At 39.4% G+C, this 19457-nt stretch overlaps 1 protein-coding gene across 1 annotated transcript; it reads right to left on the bottom strand.

Annotated features, from left to right (window-relative positions):
* Positions 1-8975: 8975 nt before the first annotated feature.
* Positions 8976-10787, bottom strand: LOC4343988 (transcription factor MYB30). Its single transcript, XM_015789857.3, has 2 exons — positions 10532-10787; positions 8976-10438 (listed from the first exon to the last, which is right to left on the bottom strand). The coding sequence occupies exons 1-2, from the start codon at positions 10662-10664 to the stop codon at positions 9546-9548; spliced, it is 1026 nt and encodes a 341-aa protein (XP_015645343.1). The 5' UTR covers positions 10665-10787; the 3' UTR covers positions 8976-9545.
* Between the last annotated feature and the right edge of the window lie 8670 nt (positions 10788-19457).

Below are 19457 nucleotides of genomic sequence, written 5' to 3' on the forward strand. Positions count from 1 at the left end.
AGCCCACTACTAGCTCCAATTCATCTATAGCCAATCTAATAGCCAATTCATACAATAGTTGTTTACTATACTATTAATATATGGTCCCACCTGTCATACACACTGTGTGTCTTTTAGTCCGTACTGCAGCTGACTACAGATCTATAGCCCGCTGTTCTTCTCTCTCATCGTTTATCTCATTAAAATATGTTTATAGCTAGCTAATAGCATGCTATTGTACCTGCTCTAACTAACGCAGTCAAGCTGCCTACCAACTTGTCTTGTTTGGAAGCCCACAATTACAACGGGACGCCGTAATCCAGGGGGAGCAAACGCACGGTAGGAACATCACAGCCCAATTTGAGGGCACATTTGGATTCCCACGGGGCACGGCCCAATTAATATTAATAGGGCTTTACCGGCCCAATTGACTTCTTTTCTACGGGATGTCAGGCTATGGTTGGATTTTCTTTTATGGGCCGATGGGCTTCAGAATCAGATGATCAGCCGTCTGTCTGGCCCGACTTTCTCATCTCTCCTAAAAACGACTAGAGAGACACGATTTGTTTTTTTTTTCTTAAGAGTAAGTGATGATAGGCTTCACGTGAAAATTTTAACTGACGTGCTTAAATGTTTCACTTTGGTCTAAGATGTCGATTATGTGGAAACAGATTTACGGTGAACAACAACATTGAGAATTTGAGATCGCTTTGCCATGGAGTAGTACACGTATGGGCACTTGGATTCTGTCTCAATTTCATTTTCAATAGGTTATGGGATTTTATTTAATCTTCGCCGGAGCTCAGACATCTGAGGAGATCAAGCACTCCACTCTCACATAGTATCATGTTAGTAACTTCTACAAAGAAAAAAAAAAGAAGTTAGGCCCTCTTTAGATTTCAACTTCTTTTCTTCAAACTTTCAACTTTTCCGTCATATTAAACTTTTCTACACATACAAACTTTTATTTTTTCTATCACATCATCTCGATTTATTCAAACTTTCGATTTTAACATCGAACTAAACAGCCTTAGTACGTAGTAACTCTTAGTACGTTGTAACTTGATATGGTGTGTGAACGGACGGAGACGGACGCCGGCCATCCCGTCGCCAAGATATATACTGGTGGAGAAATGCTCTTTATTCCCGATTTAGAACTCTTTATAGTCCCGGTTTTCCAACCGGGACTACGAATTCAGGACTAAAGATCGCTATCTTTAGTCCCGGTTCATCACCAACCGGGAGTAAAGAGAGGAAATCTTAGTACCGGTTGGCTAAAGAGGGCAAGCGACAGTTCCTCGAGATTTTTTTTATTTTGTTGTTGATTTGCTTAATGGCTAGGGTTAATCCATGTATTTTCTCCCGAATCGAATGGGATGCACATCCCCAAATCAACATCCCAAATATTAAGTTACTTATACACACAAATCAAATACATCACAAATCCTACACACAAATCAAATACATCACAAATCCTAAAAAACTACACACAAATTAAATATATCACAGATTATACAAATTATACATCTCAGATCCATGCGATGCAATGAATCACAAAATCTAAAAAATTATACATCCAGTGAAACACAATATCTATATATATATATATATATATATATATATATATATATATATATATATATATATATAAACAAACAAACAAACGAGCCGGCACCCGGCCGCGCGCAGCCGCGGCCACCGCCGGCCGCCTGCCCACCGTCTCCGCCCGCCTCCCCCCGCCCGCCGCCCGCCGCCGCCCACTGCCGGCCGGCTGATGGAAGACGGAGTAGAGGGGAGGAGGAGGAAGGAGAGGGGAGGAGAAGAGGAAGGGAGGAGGGGAGGAAGAGAGGGGAGGGGAGGAGGAAGAGGATTGGATCCGAGAAGAGGAAGAGATGGGATGTTCCAATCTTATCTAAATATTTGTCTGGGACTTAACCGATCAGATGTGGGAGAGAAATATTTACTCCGGTTGATAACTCCAACCGGGACTAAAGATCTATCTTTAGTCCCGGTTGGTAATACCAACCGGGAGTAAAGATCAATCGATCGATACCAACCGGGACTAAAGTGATAATCTTTAGTCCCGGTTGGTAGTATCAACCAGGACTAAAGATCCTCGACCTCTTGACATACATCTGACAGGGATGAACCGGGACTAAAAATCGTTTTTAGTCCCGGTTTTTAATGGAACCGGAACTATTGTGAAATTTGGTCGACCGAACAAAGATGGTTTCTCCACCAGTATATCGCGGGAGGATTTTACATGGAATATATATGTACCGTCAGATTGTCGGCGCATCGCATGTTACCCTGCCACGCACGGTGACTACGTATTATTTGTACGTACCTCGCCTAAAGCAGAGGACGGCAAGTGTTCACCCATCAAAATCCATCGGCTCCGTGCGCCCCCGGCCGTCCGCTACCTCCTCGGCTCCGTTGCACATGCGTCCATTCTTTTTTTTTTAAAAAAAAAAGCTTTTTGACAGCTCAAACTCCTTTCAAAAATAGAAAATAATGAGATGCTGGAAACTATAGAAAACTTAACTAAAATAAAGAGGGAGTATACATTACGTATTACTCTCTCCGTATTTTAATATATGACGCCGTTGATTTTTTGACAAGCGTTTGACATTTTGTCTTATTCAAAAAATTTATAATTATAATTTATTTTATTGTAACTTGATTTATTATCAAATATTCTTTAAGTATGATATAAGTACTTTTATATTTACATAAAAAAATTGAATAAGACGAGTGATCAAACGTGGATTAAAAAGTCAACGGCGTCATATATTAAAATACGGAGGAACTACTTCACATTGCAACGTGTAGGTGTGGTCTCGTGGAGGAGGCCTGCACTCACTTGTTCAGCACATGCATCGTCTTCATCATTCACGTCTAGGGTCTTGGTTGTGTTATCGGTGTGATGATCATGTCCTACAGGCTTTTCAAAAGAGGGCGATGTCTTTGCTTGGTGAATTGCCTGATAATTGTGTCCTGGCAGATTAATTTACAAGAAACGAAACACGTACATCTTCCAAGCGATGGCGCACTCACCTTCTGAAGTTCTTAAGGTCATTTGGTTGGGTTCTTTCCCACCAACAGTTTTGCCCGCTATGTCAGGTTGCATATGAGACCTGCAAGTACTGGGTAGCTGCCCTTTCTCCTTCCAAGTCTAGGAGCAAGAGTGCCAACGGGTAGATTTCACGCTAACTGCTAAACACTAATTTTTTAAAAAACTTTTTGTATATGAGAGTTACTAAAAATTTATATTAATCTATTTTCCAATATTTTTTTAATATTTTACGTGATGGGGAAAGGATTCCAATAAAAAATAAAGCCCTGGAAAGTACTCCATCTATCCCTAAATATTTAATTCTATTAAATTTTTTAAACATGTTTAACTGTTCATCTTATTAAAAAAATTAAGTAATTATTAATTATTTTCCTATCATTTGATTCATTGTTAAATATATTTTTATGTATACATATAGTTTTACATATTTCACAAAAGCTTTTGAATAAGACGATTAGTCAAACATGTTTAAAAAAGTCAACAACGTCAAATATTTATAGGTAGAGAGAGTATAAAGTAGAAACCTACGGATCTGGGCTCTACAGATCTTGAAGAAGCTTCTATTCTAGTAGCTACAATTTCTCCTCGAATTAGAAACTCTCCTAAACAATTTAATTTTTCATTCAAATTTTGAAAATTATAGTTATAGAATTTAGAAAATGAAAGCTGTAAAATCTAGCTTCTATAATTTTTATAACAAAAACTAGTTACCAATCATGGTGGCTTAGGACGTACTTCGTGCCAACACACTGGCCACGTCGGTGCATGGGCTGCTGAGTGTGAAGTGTGAAACGACGGGATTAACCGGCACCACACAAACGAACACACAGCAGCCGATCAGTCGCCACAGGCATAAATTCTGGGTTGACTTGAGTCGCATTTGCAGGTACTCCTGCTACTGTTATTATTGTTACGGCTATATATTCTTACTTCACGGCATGGCTAAACGGCCGTTTTTATGGCGACGAGAAGGATGTTTGAGCTGACTTTATTCACCATCCATGCATCGATCGATCGATATCTTTCGTATCTCCATCATCCCGGCCGCAATATCCCTGGCTACTGTTGCACCGCTATCTGAGCACTGCTACTTGCCTGGACAAAATTAATCCTGCCTGTGTTTCTACCACTCACTCATCATCCTCATCCTAGTTTCTCGCCGATTAAGACGTACTCGTTTCATTCTCTAATACTATAAAATCACATATTTCTATGATTCAAGTTTATACCACGCAATATGAGTATTTCCATGAATGATTCTAATGCAGAGAAATCCAATCATTTTCAGCCAATCAGATGTGTAACATAGAAATCCAAGAAATTTAAAATCTAACCAATAAAATAGCCGAAAGAAAATATTTTCTATTAACTTTATATTGTTTAATTAACAAAAAAAAATGCTTGTATTTAGAGGTGGAGAGAGTACCTATATCCTGTGCAGCTGTGCTAAGTACATGTGATCATGCAGGGGCGGAACTAAAACAAAATGAAGGGGTTTCACTCGCTTGCTTTACTCTGATTTAAATTAAATTTAGCTTGATACGGGTGCCTATAAATTTAAACTGACAGGATATATATGGTGAAAATAGATAAACTATAGGTAAAAAAATTTTTGAACCGGGTTCTTGGGCACCTCCTAGCTATATTAGCTCCACCCCTATGGTCATGGATTTTATTTTAATAAAAAAATTGAGTGCAATTTTCAGTACCTGCACGGCTAGTCGGCTACACGGACTGATCGATGGATGCTAAAGTTGCCAGTCTTGGAGAGGAGGAGGAGGAGGAGCAGTAAATGAAGAAACATGACATGTCGGCCGAGCCAGCTGGGCCTCATGGCCCATGGGCGACTAGGATACACGTTCCACTGTACGCGTGGGCCCCATCCCTTGCCACATTGGCTGGCTGGCCATTGCATTTTTCATGAACTTTCTTACTGTATTTCTTTTTCTTTCTTTTTTCCAGTTCTTCTTCTTTTCTTTTGTCCACGGGTGTACTATATGCAAACTCAAACTGCTTCGTTAACCTTTTTAATCTGTGCAATCACGAGCTGTAACTTTCATAGCATTCTTTGATTTTTTTTTTCCTTCTTCTTTTCCAATGTTTCTTTCCTTTTGAAGTCATCTCATCCCCGTTTTTGTAATTAAAATGCTTTCAACCTTTACAGACAAACTGACATTTTTTTGGAGTAAAAGAAAAAGAAAAGGAGAGGGCATGATGAATTAGCACAGTAAACATGTACGAGCCGTAATTAAACTGCACCTGCACGACATTAGCACAGTGACATGGCACTAGTTAGTGCGATTTGTCTTCGTCTGTTCATCAGCTGGTGATGATATCAGTTCCAAATGGGGGAACCCTTGAATCAATGCAAAAACATGCATGTTTGGAATAAATTTTGCATGCATGGGACCTCATGGTGTGTACTGCATACAGTGTCTCCCATCCAGCAAATTATGGGTTGGGGGAGAAAAAATGGGTTGTCATGCATGTAAACAATATGGCATGGACATTTCCATGCATGGTGTCATTATCAAATAGCAAGAAAAACCAAATGCAAAGCATATGGTGTGCATTAATATGATGGCTTTGTGGACTTTCCATTGTGATAACTTTAAGTAAATTTGTATTCTTGAGTCTTGACACCTCTCACTACAAGTTCAACCATAAAACCTTGATTCCAAATTTCCAATTCCTAATTTGTTTACATAGACTTCTACAATTATATTGTATACCATTTGAGCCATATGGTAGGCTCTAACAATTACTCCATATCAATTTTATATTCCCCTTCTTTGTTTCTTTCTTTCTTTCTTTCTTTCAATATACTTGAGTTTACCATCAATGGTTGACTCTAACAATTACTCCATATAAATTGTGTATGAACGCTGCATACAATACACTTAAAAGTCCATATTAATGGAAGAGTCGACTCTTTCCTCTTCTCACGCCTCTCTCTCTCCCCTCCATGTCTACATGGCAACATTATGGGTCAGCTCGTTTTACATTACGAATTAATCGTGTGCCCATCAACGTAGGTTGGAAAAAATTTATTATTAAAAAGTTTGTTTTGTATATGCGCGCGCCCTAAACTCACGAAAATGATAAGGAAAATTGTAATACATAACAATCTCTCATATCAACTGTAACTTTTTTTTTCTTAATTTAGGGGAATAGTTTCAACTCCAGGGCAAATGGGGTCATGTGGATTGAATGGACTCTGCCAATACTTTTAGAGCATTCAAAGCCATGGATGCAAAAGCTCTCCCTGCTTGCCTGGCTACCTCAGGCCCCAGAGACCCTTTGAAACAACAAGAGAAGTAAAAGAACTAGGGCCATACAACAGATGCAAGGCTTGCAACATGTCCATCCATTTGGCAATTTGGGTACAAATAAGCTAGCATGAATGGTAGCCTCCTTTTGGGTCCTTTTCGCCATTTTTTACAGCTTGGAAACGATGTGCAATGCATGCATTGCAGGGGCAAAGCAGTAGCATGATTGACTTGGTCGATCGATCGATGGATCATGGATGCGTTGGGTTGGCCAAAGGTTGGCGATCAAGACGATCCAACGCTTTGTCTCTGTTAAGAGTCAAGGAACTCACATGTCCTGTATTTAAGGTGTGACAAAGCTAGCTAGCTGCTGTGTTTTTTCAAAAAGGAATAATAATGATGATGGTGAATTAGCATGATTATATCTGCTTATACTGGTAATGCTTGTGCTACTTGTCGTATGATGGTTCAGTCATTTGGGCTAAGATTGTGCAATTGAGTAGTAGTAGACGGGCAAGTCGTAGCTAATAATGAGAGTCACAATCATCAGGCAATGAAGCCCCAAATGACAGGTCTCCTGCATTTGAGGCAAAGTATAATAACATAGGATACTATTTCAGGCAAGGGAAAAGGGCTTATCCCTTTCTTTTACGGTATAAGTGCACATATTTTTTTCTCTAAATCGCTTCTTATAGTAAATTTTATTTAATAAACATGCTCATGGTTTATTTGTATTTTGTACTCCATCCGTATAAAAATATATGACATATTTGTTTTGTTAGGATAATGTTTTGACTAACCATCGTACTTTATTAGGATACAGTTTTTTTTACACAAAGTTGAATATACTAATTAGAGCCATATTTGAAAGTATTTACTTATAAATATGTTTTTACATACATAATAGAGGAGCCGTTGGTCAAAGCGTTACTTAAAAAAATATGCCTTATATTGTAAAAACGAGTATTTAAATTCTTTGAGAACGTCTCTCTTAGCGATGTAACAAGATACTAGCATATATACTTGGACTCTTCGAGACAGTACTACTAGCGATGTTACATGGTAGCAATACCACTGCGCCACCAGCTCACCACCGGCCATGGCATGGCAACAAAATACCACCATACACCATTGCCAACGGCATGGCAAGAGCGTTTTGTGCCACGCCACAGGAGGTGTAGGTTTATATAAAAAAATATTCTATTAGCTGGTTTATTTTGGATTTGTAATAATAATTATCCCTAAAGACACAAAGATTAGAAAATGATCTAATATCAAATAAACAGAAGGGGTGAGGTTTCGAACCCAGATCAGCTAGCCCACCACTTTGTGGAGCTAGCCGGAAAACCCCTGTACGTTTCTCATAATAAGTAACCCTGATTCCATGAACGACCAACCCCCTTCCAAATCCTAAAAAAAATGTTTGTACTACCTCTACAAAAAGTATTTTCATGAACTTTAACTATACCATTTTGTATATATATCTAAACAATGGTAAGTTACATAAAAATCACTGTAATGTACTTTGTTTATCCTCTTTTATGAAAAGGGGAGGTTGAAGGGGAAGCACCGGTTGTGTATTGCTCTACCCACCGGGGTTCAGATTTTGATGTCCATGAATATTACGCATGTGCAGGTGGGCTTTCAACAAGACTTTAATGAGATTAGGGAAGCGCCGCTGGTTTTCATCTCTTAGAGCATGCATTAGAGGACGTGCATGTGTGTGTGCGCGCCTTGTAATCTAAAAATGAAGTTTGAAAAAGGCCCATCATGTTAGCTCTGGAGGCTTAGGAATTTCCAACTTAACTAAGACTGAGTTTAGTTTTAAAGTTTTTCTTCAAACTTCCAACTTTTTCATCAGATCTAAACTTTTCTACGTACACAAACTTTTAACTTTTCCGTCACATCATTCTAATTTCAATCAAACTTCTAATTTTGGCGTAAACTAAACACACCCTAATGGAAATGAAAAAGATATGTACCGTTATATCATTGTGCATATGTTTGTATTAACGGTGTAAATTGATCGGTGTAGTTGTCTGCAAAATAGAATTAATTCTGTGAAAATAGATGCTAACAATTATATATCAAATCCAACTATACTTTTACCATCTGTTGGACTGAAAAGCTATTTTATCTTAAAAACATAAGATGAGAGTTGCACGTCAAAATCTATTTTTTAAAAAGTACATATATATAACTCCGTAAAAAATTGGGCAGGAAAATCTGCTTTTTTTTTCATATAGCAGGAGGCAACATATAGCCCCTTTTTTTTCATAGCAGTGCACACTTTTAATAGCTTCACTACCTTGCAAATTGTAACTGTAGCTGATGTTGGACAAACAACTTTATTTTCCAACAGAAAGGGAAATAAATGCGGAAATACGCTAGTAGTACTAGCTGCTAAACAAATGGCAAACCTGGCGTTTGCAGTATTTCCCATGTGAACCGCGGGTATATTTTTAATTTTTATACAAGCAGATGCTCACGTAACTTGTTCATCCATGATCCATCACGAGCTATAAATTTCTTTTAATTAATGTTATTTTTCTCAGGCAGATCTAGTGCTAGATGTGCAAACGCAAGTGACGAAAGTTAACTCCATAATTTTTTTTGGTTCCTTTTTTCCGATGCCAATTCCTGGCAGGGTATTTATACTCCACATTTGAGTATTTTATTCACAGGCAAATTATTACATTAACCTCTTCTTTTTACTACAAATTTTTAGACAAACAGATATATATGTACTCCCACCTTTTGAGTATTTGACAAACACCTAAAAAGGAAAATTAAAAATTTGACAAAGCCCACTGATTAAATTATCTACTGACTAGAGTTAGTGATACAGCAGTATATGACATACTCACGTTATTCTCTCTCACACTCGCTGCATCTTGCAAACGTGTGGAGATCTACTTAATTAGTAAACCTTGTTACTAGTGATTTGATTAATCCAAGCTAAAAACCAAAATTACCATGACCATATTCAGTCGCAGTAACAACAATTAACAGTAGAGCAACGCCTCTAATCCCCTTCTTTTTTTTTCCTAAGCGAAAACTACGCAGATCCCAAGTGATTAATCAAGAGAGAAATCAAGATCAAGAGGACTTCAGGATCTGTGTAGTTTTCGATTTTTCTTTTTTCAGGTTGGGCTAGTGATGAACTCGCTGCTCACTCTCGCTTACGCTACGATTCTTGCATGGTTTGGTGGTGGTGTGGATTAGAAGGTGTAATCCATGGCCGCGTCGAGCAAGCTGCCACTCTCGATGCCGTCGGCGTCGGCGAACAGCCACGACTCGATGGCGGAGAGCTGCGTCTCGTCGCCGGCGTCGGCGGCGGCGGCGGCGGTGACGGTCGGCTTTGTCTCGTACTCGAAGGCGGACGCGGGCGCCGCCGCTGCGGACAAGGCCGTGCCGCCGTAGGACACCTCGGAGGCTTCCGACGAGCCGGACGCGCTCTCGGTGGCGCCGGGGGTGGCCGGCCCGCTGCCGGCGGCGCGCCTGCCGCCGCCGCCGCCCTTCTTCCGGGCCCACCCGTCGAGCATCCGGGAGATGTTCTCGGTGGTGAGGACGTAGCCGGCGGATGACGGGGAGCACTGCGACGCCCCCGACGTGCTCGACGCGGCGGGGCTATCGGCGCCGGCGGACGCTGCTGCTCCGGTGGTGGCGCCGCCTCCCCCCGCGGCGGCGTTGGCGGCGTCGGGCTGATGCGGTGGCTTGACGTCGTCGAGCGACGTGAGCGCCTCGCGGAGCGCGCGGCGCGCCATGTCGATGTCGGTCTGCAGGCGCCGCTCCCACTGCCCCTTGGACGACGACGCGGGCCTCTGCGCGGCGGGCTTCGGGGAGACCGCGTCGCCGGCGGCGCCACCGTCTCCGTCACCGCCGGCGCCGCCGCCCTGCAGCTTGCGCTTGAGGTGGGTGTTCCAGTAGTTCTTGATGTCGTTGTCCGTGCGCTCGGGGAGGTACGACGCGATGGCCGCCCAGCGGTTGCCGAGGAGCGCCTGGAGGTGGACGATGAGCTTCTCCTCCTGGTCGGTGAAGTTTCCCCGCTTGATCCCGGGCCTCAGGTAGTTGGTCCACCGGAGCCTACAGCTCTTGCTGCACCGCATCAGCCCTGCAAGCAACCATTTCGACAAACACCTCGCACGCGTCAGAATCAAGAAGAAGAAGAAGCCATCCTAGCTCAGGCGGTACAAGTGATCGTCACCTGTTCTGGTCGGGACGGCGCGCCAGTTGCCGGGGCCGTGCTCCTGGACGTAGGAGACGAGGACGAGGTCCTCCTCCGGCGTCCACGGGCCCTTCTTGACGCCGTCCTTGTCGCAGCACGGCGGCCTCACCATGGTCGATGGAGATCCAAGAACTGGAAAGCTGGATTTCTCAGATCGATGGATGGATGGATGAGTTTGATGTTGCAAGAGAGGAGGAGAGTTTGGTGGTGGAGAGTGAGAGGAAGACAAGGGTCCAAGGGGGAAGAGGGTGTAGGTGAGTTTATATACAGAGAGAGGGGGGGGGGCGAAGGAGATGCACAGTGGCGCTGACCTTATTATGTGTGCAGTCTTAAGCCTAATCTGCAAGGTTAAGAGAGAGAGGGGCATTGTATTGGCTTCCTTCCTGGAAGAGTCAAATAGGAGGAGAGGTGAGGTGAGGACGTGAGGTTGTGAGGCAGTGAAGAGAAAGAGAGTTGAGGGGTGCATTTACGGCGGGCTCGTGGCAAAGTCAGCCTGGTGGTGGGGCGCTACTACCAGTACAACACAACACTGCAAGGCTAGCTGGGGCGGTTTAGATGAGGCTAAAATTTTTTTTCTTCTCTGTTATATTACTTCCTCCTTTATAATATAAGGGATTTTGTCCTATAATATAAGGGATTTTGAGTTTTTATTTGTACTGTTTGACCACTCGTCTTATTCAAAAAAATTTTGGAATTTTTTTTGACTTACTTTATTATCTAAAGTACTTTAAGCACGACTTTTCAATTTTTATATTTGCACAAATTTTTTGAATAAGACGAGTGGTCAAACAATGCAAACAAAAACTCAAAATCCCTTATATTATGGGACGGAGGGATTAGATGTTTAGATGCTAATTTAGATTATTAAACATAGACTAATAAAAAAAAACTAATTTCATAAATAAGAGCTAATCTGCCAGACGAATTTTGTAAGCCTAATTAATCCATAATTATCAAAAGTTTACTATAACGTCACATTGTCAAATCATGGCGTAATTAGGCTTAAAAGATTCGTCTCGTAAATTAGTCCAAGATTATGTAATGGGTTATGTAATTAGTCTATATGACAGGGAATAAGCGCACGTCGGTGCATGGGAATTTTACAAAGCTTTGAGCAAGTTTAGGCCTTGTTTAGTTCCCATACAAAAATTTTACAACATGTCGTATTGAACATTTAAAGCCTAATTGCTCTATGATTTGACAATATGGTGCTACAGTAAACATTTGCTAATGACAGATTAATTAGGCTTAATAAATTCGTCTCGTTGTTTACTGACGGATTCTGTAATTAGTTTTTTTTATTAATGCCCAAGCACCCCTGCGACACCCTATATAATACCCGATGTGACATGCCAAAACTTTACACGCCTGTGTCTTAACACCCCCTTACTCGTACGGCTCTCATCTTTTTCTTATACTCATGTTTATAAGCCAATATATATTTTATTTTAATTTTAAATTTGAAGTTAATTTTAGGACTTTTTTATCATGGTACTTTTAGTATTTGTTTTTAATTGTTAAGAACACGTACATAAAAGTTTTATTCGTAAATTATTTTTCATTTGCAAATATGATGTTTTGCTTATTTCTAGAATAAGCCAAATGATAGGGTTGTCAGTTGCTACCTCTAAAATTAACACATCATCGATAGCTAAATTTATAATCTACACATATAATAGTTTCATATAAATATAAATATAGTATAATACATCATCAATAGCTCATCTCTTAGAGCACCCACAATGGTAAAGTAATGTGCTCTCTATAAAACATGTACATCTCAGCAATAGACTAGATTAATGGTAAATCACCTCAATAGTATGTTTACATGGGTATCTATAGCTCTCTAACACATATAATTTTTCTCTATAGACTATCTCCAGTTTAGTAGATAGCTTTGCTCTCTCTCTCCATTTAATATCTTTCAAATAAAAAAAATGCTGATATAGATTTCTTATAGAGAGCCTATAACCATTGTGGGTGCTCCTATACACTAGTTATCTTATAGCTCGTGTTGTAGTTGTAGCTTATTATAAATCTGTCGTCAGTTTTTTTTTCTCTCTTTTTCATCTGTGCTGATGTAGTACTTCCTTTAACATTTCACTCCAGAGTAGTGTACTTGCTCTATGCACAAAGCTACACACACGGACACACCAGACTAGGAGTACTCCTCGTGTACTGTGGCCGACCCCGACCGGGCCCCGCCTCCGCCTCCTCTGCGTTGCCGCGTGCATTTATCGCGGCCGTCGCGTGGCCTGGCCGCATATGCCGTGTTGCGACGCTGCCTGGCCCCGGCCGGCGAGAGGCCTCCATGCATGCTGCCCATGTTCCACATCCCCCCCTTGCTACTCCCTCTCCCTAGTGCACAGTGTGGCAATGGCATGCACAAATTCCGTTTGGATTTTCTTAATACAAACAGTTTAATTTTCGTGAAATGTACAGGGAAGAAATTAGCTAGCCAGGTGCGACAGATGACATGTTTGCCGGTCCAAGCTGAGAAGCAAAAAGGTCTTGGCTTTAGCTAGCTTCCCTTTGCTAAGCAAATTTGTCTCACATCCTCGATCTGTTTTCCAGCATTGATTTTGCACCTGTCAGGTTCTGAATAAGAATAACCACAAGGTGATCTCGGTCACCGCTTGCGGCTGGCTGACGTTCTTCACTGCTGATCCATCGATTCTCCACGTTTGTTTTGTTTTTTGGGGTTCTTTTTTTACTCCACTTTCACCTCTTCTCTAACGAACAGTTAGCCCTCCAGGTCGCCGTCAGTTTTTGGCTGAATTTTTCTTTTCCTGACGGTGATAGTATGGCTGTGTTTAGATCTAAAGTTTGGATCCAAATTTCGGTCCTTTTTTATCACATCAACCTGTCATACAAACATAACTTTTCAGTTACATCATCTCCAATTTCAACCAAAATCTAAACTTTGGATCCAACTAAATATAGCCTATACTTGTACACACGCTCGCACTGACAGTTCACAGTTCGATCAAAGTGTAAGAGCAGGTAACCAGCTATGAATATATTTTAAAGAAATAAAAGAGAAGAGAGAAGAGTAGTGGGCTGTAAGATTTGTAGCCATCTGTAGTACGGACTCAAAGACACAATATGTATATATGACAGATGGGTGCAGATATTAATAATATAGTAAGTAACTATTGTATAAATTAGCTATTAAATTGACTATATTTGGCTATACTATTAAATTTACTCTAAGCAAAGCAGTAATGCAGTATACTTTTACATGAGCTTTTCGGCTCGACGACGTCACGCTCTTCGGGTGCAATAAAAGAGACCTTTTAGCCTGTGCCGCCCTACCTCTCCTGTGAAACAAAAGAGGAAGCAGCCGAGCAGGAGACGAGACGCAACTCGCAAAGCTATATCTAGGCGACGCATGCAGGAGACATGAATAAAGTGGTAGCTACAGCAGCAGCAGCAGATGAGTAATTGCCCGTCTCCATCTTTTACTCTACCTCTACTACCTCGCCTTGGTACTTTAAGCGCCATGGATATCTTCACCTCATGCTCATGCATGCCCCCACAATCAATGCTCATGTACATATATACACGTTGGAGTACACTCCGGTATGTATCCATGTTCATCTTGTTCGTTGACATGTAAATTTCCTGAATGGTGGGGTCTACATGTCACCCATTATGGCTGTATTTATTTCAATATAAAATTTAGATTTTAGTTGAAATTAGAGATAATGTGACTGAAAAATTGTGTACGTATGACATGTTGATGTGATGAAAAATGGCTGAAGTTTGGATCCAAACTTTGAATCTAAAGACAGCATATGTCTACATAACTTTAGAACGGAAGAATCTACTGGCCGATATCTATCTATACTTCTGAAAACATGCGAGATGACTGATCGGTCGATGGGAAAACGAATACATGACTGACATATCCTACGTATCCTATTATAGTGGATGTTTAGATTCATTAGGATAACTTTGGTTTTTTATGAGTCGGACAAAGTACTTACTCCCTCCGTTTTATAATAATAGATATCTATCTAAATTCATTAATATCAATATAAATAACTTAAATTGTGAAACTGAGGAAGTACGACTGAAGTAGCTATGAAGTAGGTGTAGGCGTAGATAGCACAAGGAGGAGCTAGCACATGTGCGGAGAGAGAAGGGAGAGCATGCGTGTCTAGAAGGTCAACCGAGTGGAGTAAAGAGAGTGACCCCAAAGTCAACACACACTGACTGTACACGGGACAGGGGTACAAGGCCAGCTGCTGTCCATGGACTGATGGAGTCGCTTGCATTGTTTCGCTTGGACTAGTATTGGGATTGCATGTCGTCTCCGGCTAGGCAAAAATGGTTGGCTCTCATTGGATGGTCTAATCAGAAAAAAAAACTAAATTTTAAATTTTCAAGCTTAATTTTAATATTAATTTTAAGATATTTTTAACGTAGTTTTTTTTAACATTATCTTTTAAGTCACCAAGAACACATTTATAAAAGTTTTACCTACAAATTCATTTTTATTTCCTAATAAACCGTTTTGGCTTAAAGGCATCCACGATATAATATAAAAGTAGTCCATAGATAATAAACTATTCCATTCAGCCACTTAGTAACATTGTGCAACTAGTCCATATAAAGAAAATAGCAAAAGATATCCATATGCATATGGACTACCCATATGATATAAATAATATTATCTATCTCTACTTCTCTCTCTTCTCCTAATGTTGCATTGTATCCATATACATTGTGAAGATTGATATAGTTAAAGTTTGTTTATATGGGTCCCATCTATATAGACCACTTTTGCCATATGCATTGGTGATGCCCTTAGAAAATAAGACAAACGATGGGGACCGTTTTCTCGATGAGTGCACTCCTACTACTCTCTGTATTTTAGTATATTATAAACCGTTTGATTTTTTATTAGTTAATTTTTTTAATTAAATTAAATTTATAGATAGATATAAATTATTTTTAATACAAAATAATATAAAAATATATTTAATATTAAATTTAATGATGTAGATATTACTATTTTTTTCTATAAATTTGATAAAAGTTCTAAAATCTTTTATTAAGAAACAAACGAATTATAATAGCACGTCGCGGACGAAATTTTTCAACGGATGTGTATACCTACCAGCAGCGTTGTCGTCTTCTGGATTGAAAGCTCCCGTTCATGATCCTTTTACGAGTTTCTTCCTAAGGAGTATATTAGTAATTCAAAGGTTTTTATTTCACAGCTTTCTAACTTTTTTTCAATTTTGTATTCTGTATCCATTAGAGTAGATAAATAATCGTTTTTCCTTGTCTCGGCCACGCGCCTGTGTTTGTTTTATAAGCCGCAAGCGAGAAAATGACTTCCAAGCAAAGCCTCTTATTGGACGTACTCTACTACACAAGTACACAAATTTATCATCTTAGTTATATGCCTTATTATTTTTGGTGGTGTTTGAATCTCCCGAAGATGAAGATGAAGATAAAAATTAAGTGTTTCGCGTAAAACAAGTTGGTAATAACATATGATTAATTAAGTTTTAATTATTACAAATGTGAAAAATAGATTAATATGATATTTTAGAACATCTTTCATATATAAAGTTTTCGCACGAAACACACCGTTTAACAGTTTGAAAAACGTGCCACGAAAATCCAAAACATAATCCATCCTTTTAAGAGGAAACAAAAGGCGCCTTTCTATCTACAAAAATATAATTAAACATTCCCACTTTTTAAGAATTCATACACAATTATATAAGCATTTCTAGGGTATTTTTTACCGTCTTTCTCCTCCGCACTTCATTAAGGTCTGGTTTAGTTCCCAACTTTTTCTTCAAACTTTCAACTTTTCTATCACATCAAAACTTTTCTACACACACAATCTTCTAACTTTTTCGTCACATCGTTCCGGTTTCAATCAAACTTTCAATTTTGGCGTGAAAAACACATCCTAACTGTGTGAACTTCTCATCCCTGTAGTGTCTCATTTAGTGAGGGGTATTATTATTGTTAGAAAAACAGAATTTGTTAGATTTTCTTCAACCTCAGACCGAATGACATTCATACGAATTAATCCTTAGGAATCCAAATCCTTTGTTTTTTCTACAAAACGAGCAAGGCCTAAAAGATAAAAGTGCATAATTATATTTGCATACGGAGGAAGTAAAAGCCCTACCGACAGATACTCCCTCCTTCACTAAATGTTTAACACCGTTGACTTTTTTAAACATGTTTGACCGTTCGTCTTATTCAAAAACTTTTATGAAATATGTAAAACTATATGTATCCATGAAAGTATATTTAACAATAAATCAAATGATACGAAAAGAATTAATAATTACTTAAATTTTTTGAATAAGACGAACGGTCAAACATTTTAAAAAAAGTCAACGACGTCAAACATTTTGGGATGGAGGGAGTATTTCAATATTTTCAACACAAGTTCAGATAAAGAGGCAGATGGGCTTATCTTTAAACACAGCACTACTACTTTGATAAAAAACACACACACACACACCAATTTGCAAATAACATAACAACATGATCCGGGTTCATCTCCCCTAATAATTAACCAGCTGCAGTGACCATGAGGAGCCCATCGTCTAGCTCTAGGGCATGGCTGCTGCCTGGAGGAGTACTATGCATGAGCATGAGATGCATCCATCCTGGACGACTCGGACTCCGGCATGGCCGTAACTGCCAAGCGAGACGACTTGGTCGTCGTCTTCATCCACAATTCATCATCAAACCCGTGGGAATCAATGTGATCTCTGATGCGCCATAGTCGTTGCCATCAACTGGCCGGCCGGCCATGGCTGCTAAAAAATGCCTGCAGATTCCGCGAAACGGATCCATGATATCGATCGATCTAGGGCCATGTTTAGTTCACACAAAACTTCTCTCGAACTCTCAACTTTTCATCACATCACATCACATCCAAAACTTTCCTACTCACATAAACTCTCAATTTTTTTTTCAAACTTTCAATTTTCTCTAAACTTCTCCCCAATTTCAATAACTAAACCTAGCCTAGGAGCAGCAGTAGTACACAAAACCAACAGTGCACCACGCGCGTGTGCTGCTGTAGCTGGCACCAGTAGTCCAGTACACTGCAATTTATGTGCGTGTGTGTGCTGCCTGACTAGCTAGCTGCCTGCGTCTCGTTTCTCTTGTCTTGAGTCTTGACCAATGCATGATACTGGAAATGGAAATGGATTCTAATCCTTCGGGTATATCTCCTCGTAAAGCCTTTTCTACAAAATTTGGTGTAATATAGTTGTAAACTATTTTGAAAAAAAAAATGATGGTGCAAGGTATAGTGTCATCCATCACCTCACCTGAAATCTGTATGATAGTAAAAAAACCTTTCTCATCCCAAAAACTAGCTAATGAGGTGAGACAATATATTAGTTTCTTTACCCTTCTATAATTAGTGCGAGACTATTTTGCAAAATCAGTCTCAGAATTAACCTACACATAAGGCTAAAAAAATGACAAATCGAGTGTGAGTGGCATCATTACATTTCATAAGTTGGATTTGTCCTTTTTTTACATTTTTCGATATGCGAGTTGAATTCAGGCTTAAATAGTTTGTAGATTTATATTTGTATGATGTACGAATGTTATTAATCTTTTGATAATTTTTCATAATTATTTAGATGGTGTTCGAGCAAAAGATTTCCTGCTATGTGTTGAATTCTCGCCTGCTTTTGCTGATATACCGATGGATTTAACAGAAAAATAATACAAGGCTCGGTCGAGTACCGATCAGTATTGGTCGCATGCAGGACAGACAGCAGAGTGGTTGGTGCATCGATTCAGTTGCTTTTTTCTGAACAATGCACATGACGTTGCCCGTCTTAATTCTGAAATAAAGCAAGAAAACGTGCTTGTATAAATCGTGTGTGATTTTGATTTTTGATTGACAGATGGCTTCAGCTTTGGTAGGGTACCATCGTATTTAGGCTGAGATAAGTACAGCCGGAGGCTGGAGTCCGAGAGACATTGTGGAGATGTTCTTATCGGCCATTGAAAGAACGGTCCAGATCTGATTGAGAGCACGACGATGACACTGCCTCCATTTTCAGATCGATCAGTCAATCTGTTTTCCACTGCTTTCAATTGGTGTGTTGTCTGTACCCTCTCTGTTTCAGAATGTTAACATTTGCACTCCGTACAAACCAACTAGCATAAAAGTCATAGAAAAATCTATAAAAATATTTCTAATTTTTCTTTTTTACATTTGCTAATTGTTGTGCACAGAAAAACTTGTGTGCATATAATATGTTCCTAGATTGTTTAGCAAAGATTAATACTAAAAAAATGATTTAACTTTATTCATTTTTATTGGTTAAAATTTAAATTTTGAATTGCTTATATTCATTTCTTGAAAATTTCCGTGCATTATATTGAAATCAATGCTCTACAAATATTTATATTACGCTATAAATTTTAAACTTAAAATTTCTTATATTTTTAAACAAAGGAGTAGTACTCGTTGGGAGAGTACTTCCAAGTTTATACTCGATTAGAAAGCTAGTGATATGTACGCAGAACTCCATGAAAACGGGAAGGGAGCCCATACAGATTTTCTTTGTCGTACTCTGCACTGTTCAACCTAGCAATATATGTCAGTCATTGCATTAACAGAAGAAAATTAAGTCTAACCAGATCCAAAAGTAGATGGATGGCACGCATGATCCAAATTACACTGTTTAATATAAAGCTATTGATTGATTTGGTGCTTAATATAGCATCACACATTAATTAATCCCTCGAAAAAAAAACTCAAGCATGTGTGTGACAACAAAAAAAAAATAAGGCTCAGATAGCTTTTCTCTATAGAATTGGCATGATTATTTATTTATCCACATGATAAATTACCATTTAAAAAATGATTGGTGGTCTAATCAATGCAGTA

This window comes from Oryza sativa, chromosome 7 (genome assembly GCF_034140825.1).
Source record: "Oryza sativa Japonica Group chromosome 7, ASM3414082v1".
Classification (NCBI taxonomy): Eukaryota; Viridiplantae; Streptophyta; class Magnoliopsida; order Poales; family Poaceae; genus Oryza; species Oryza sativa.

Excerpts from the sequence above, each read along its gene's own strand:
- LOC4343988 (XM_015789857.3), bottom strand. The coding sequence starts at position 10,664 with ATGGTGAGGCCGCCGTGCTGCGACAAGGACGGCGTCAAGAAGGGCCCG. Across the intron at positions 10,439-10,531 it reads CGCCGTCCCGACCAGAACAG|GGCTGATGCGGTGCAGCAAG; the intron begins GTGACGATCACT and ends GGTTGCTTGCAG.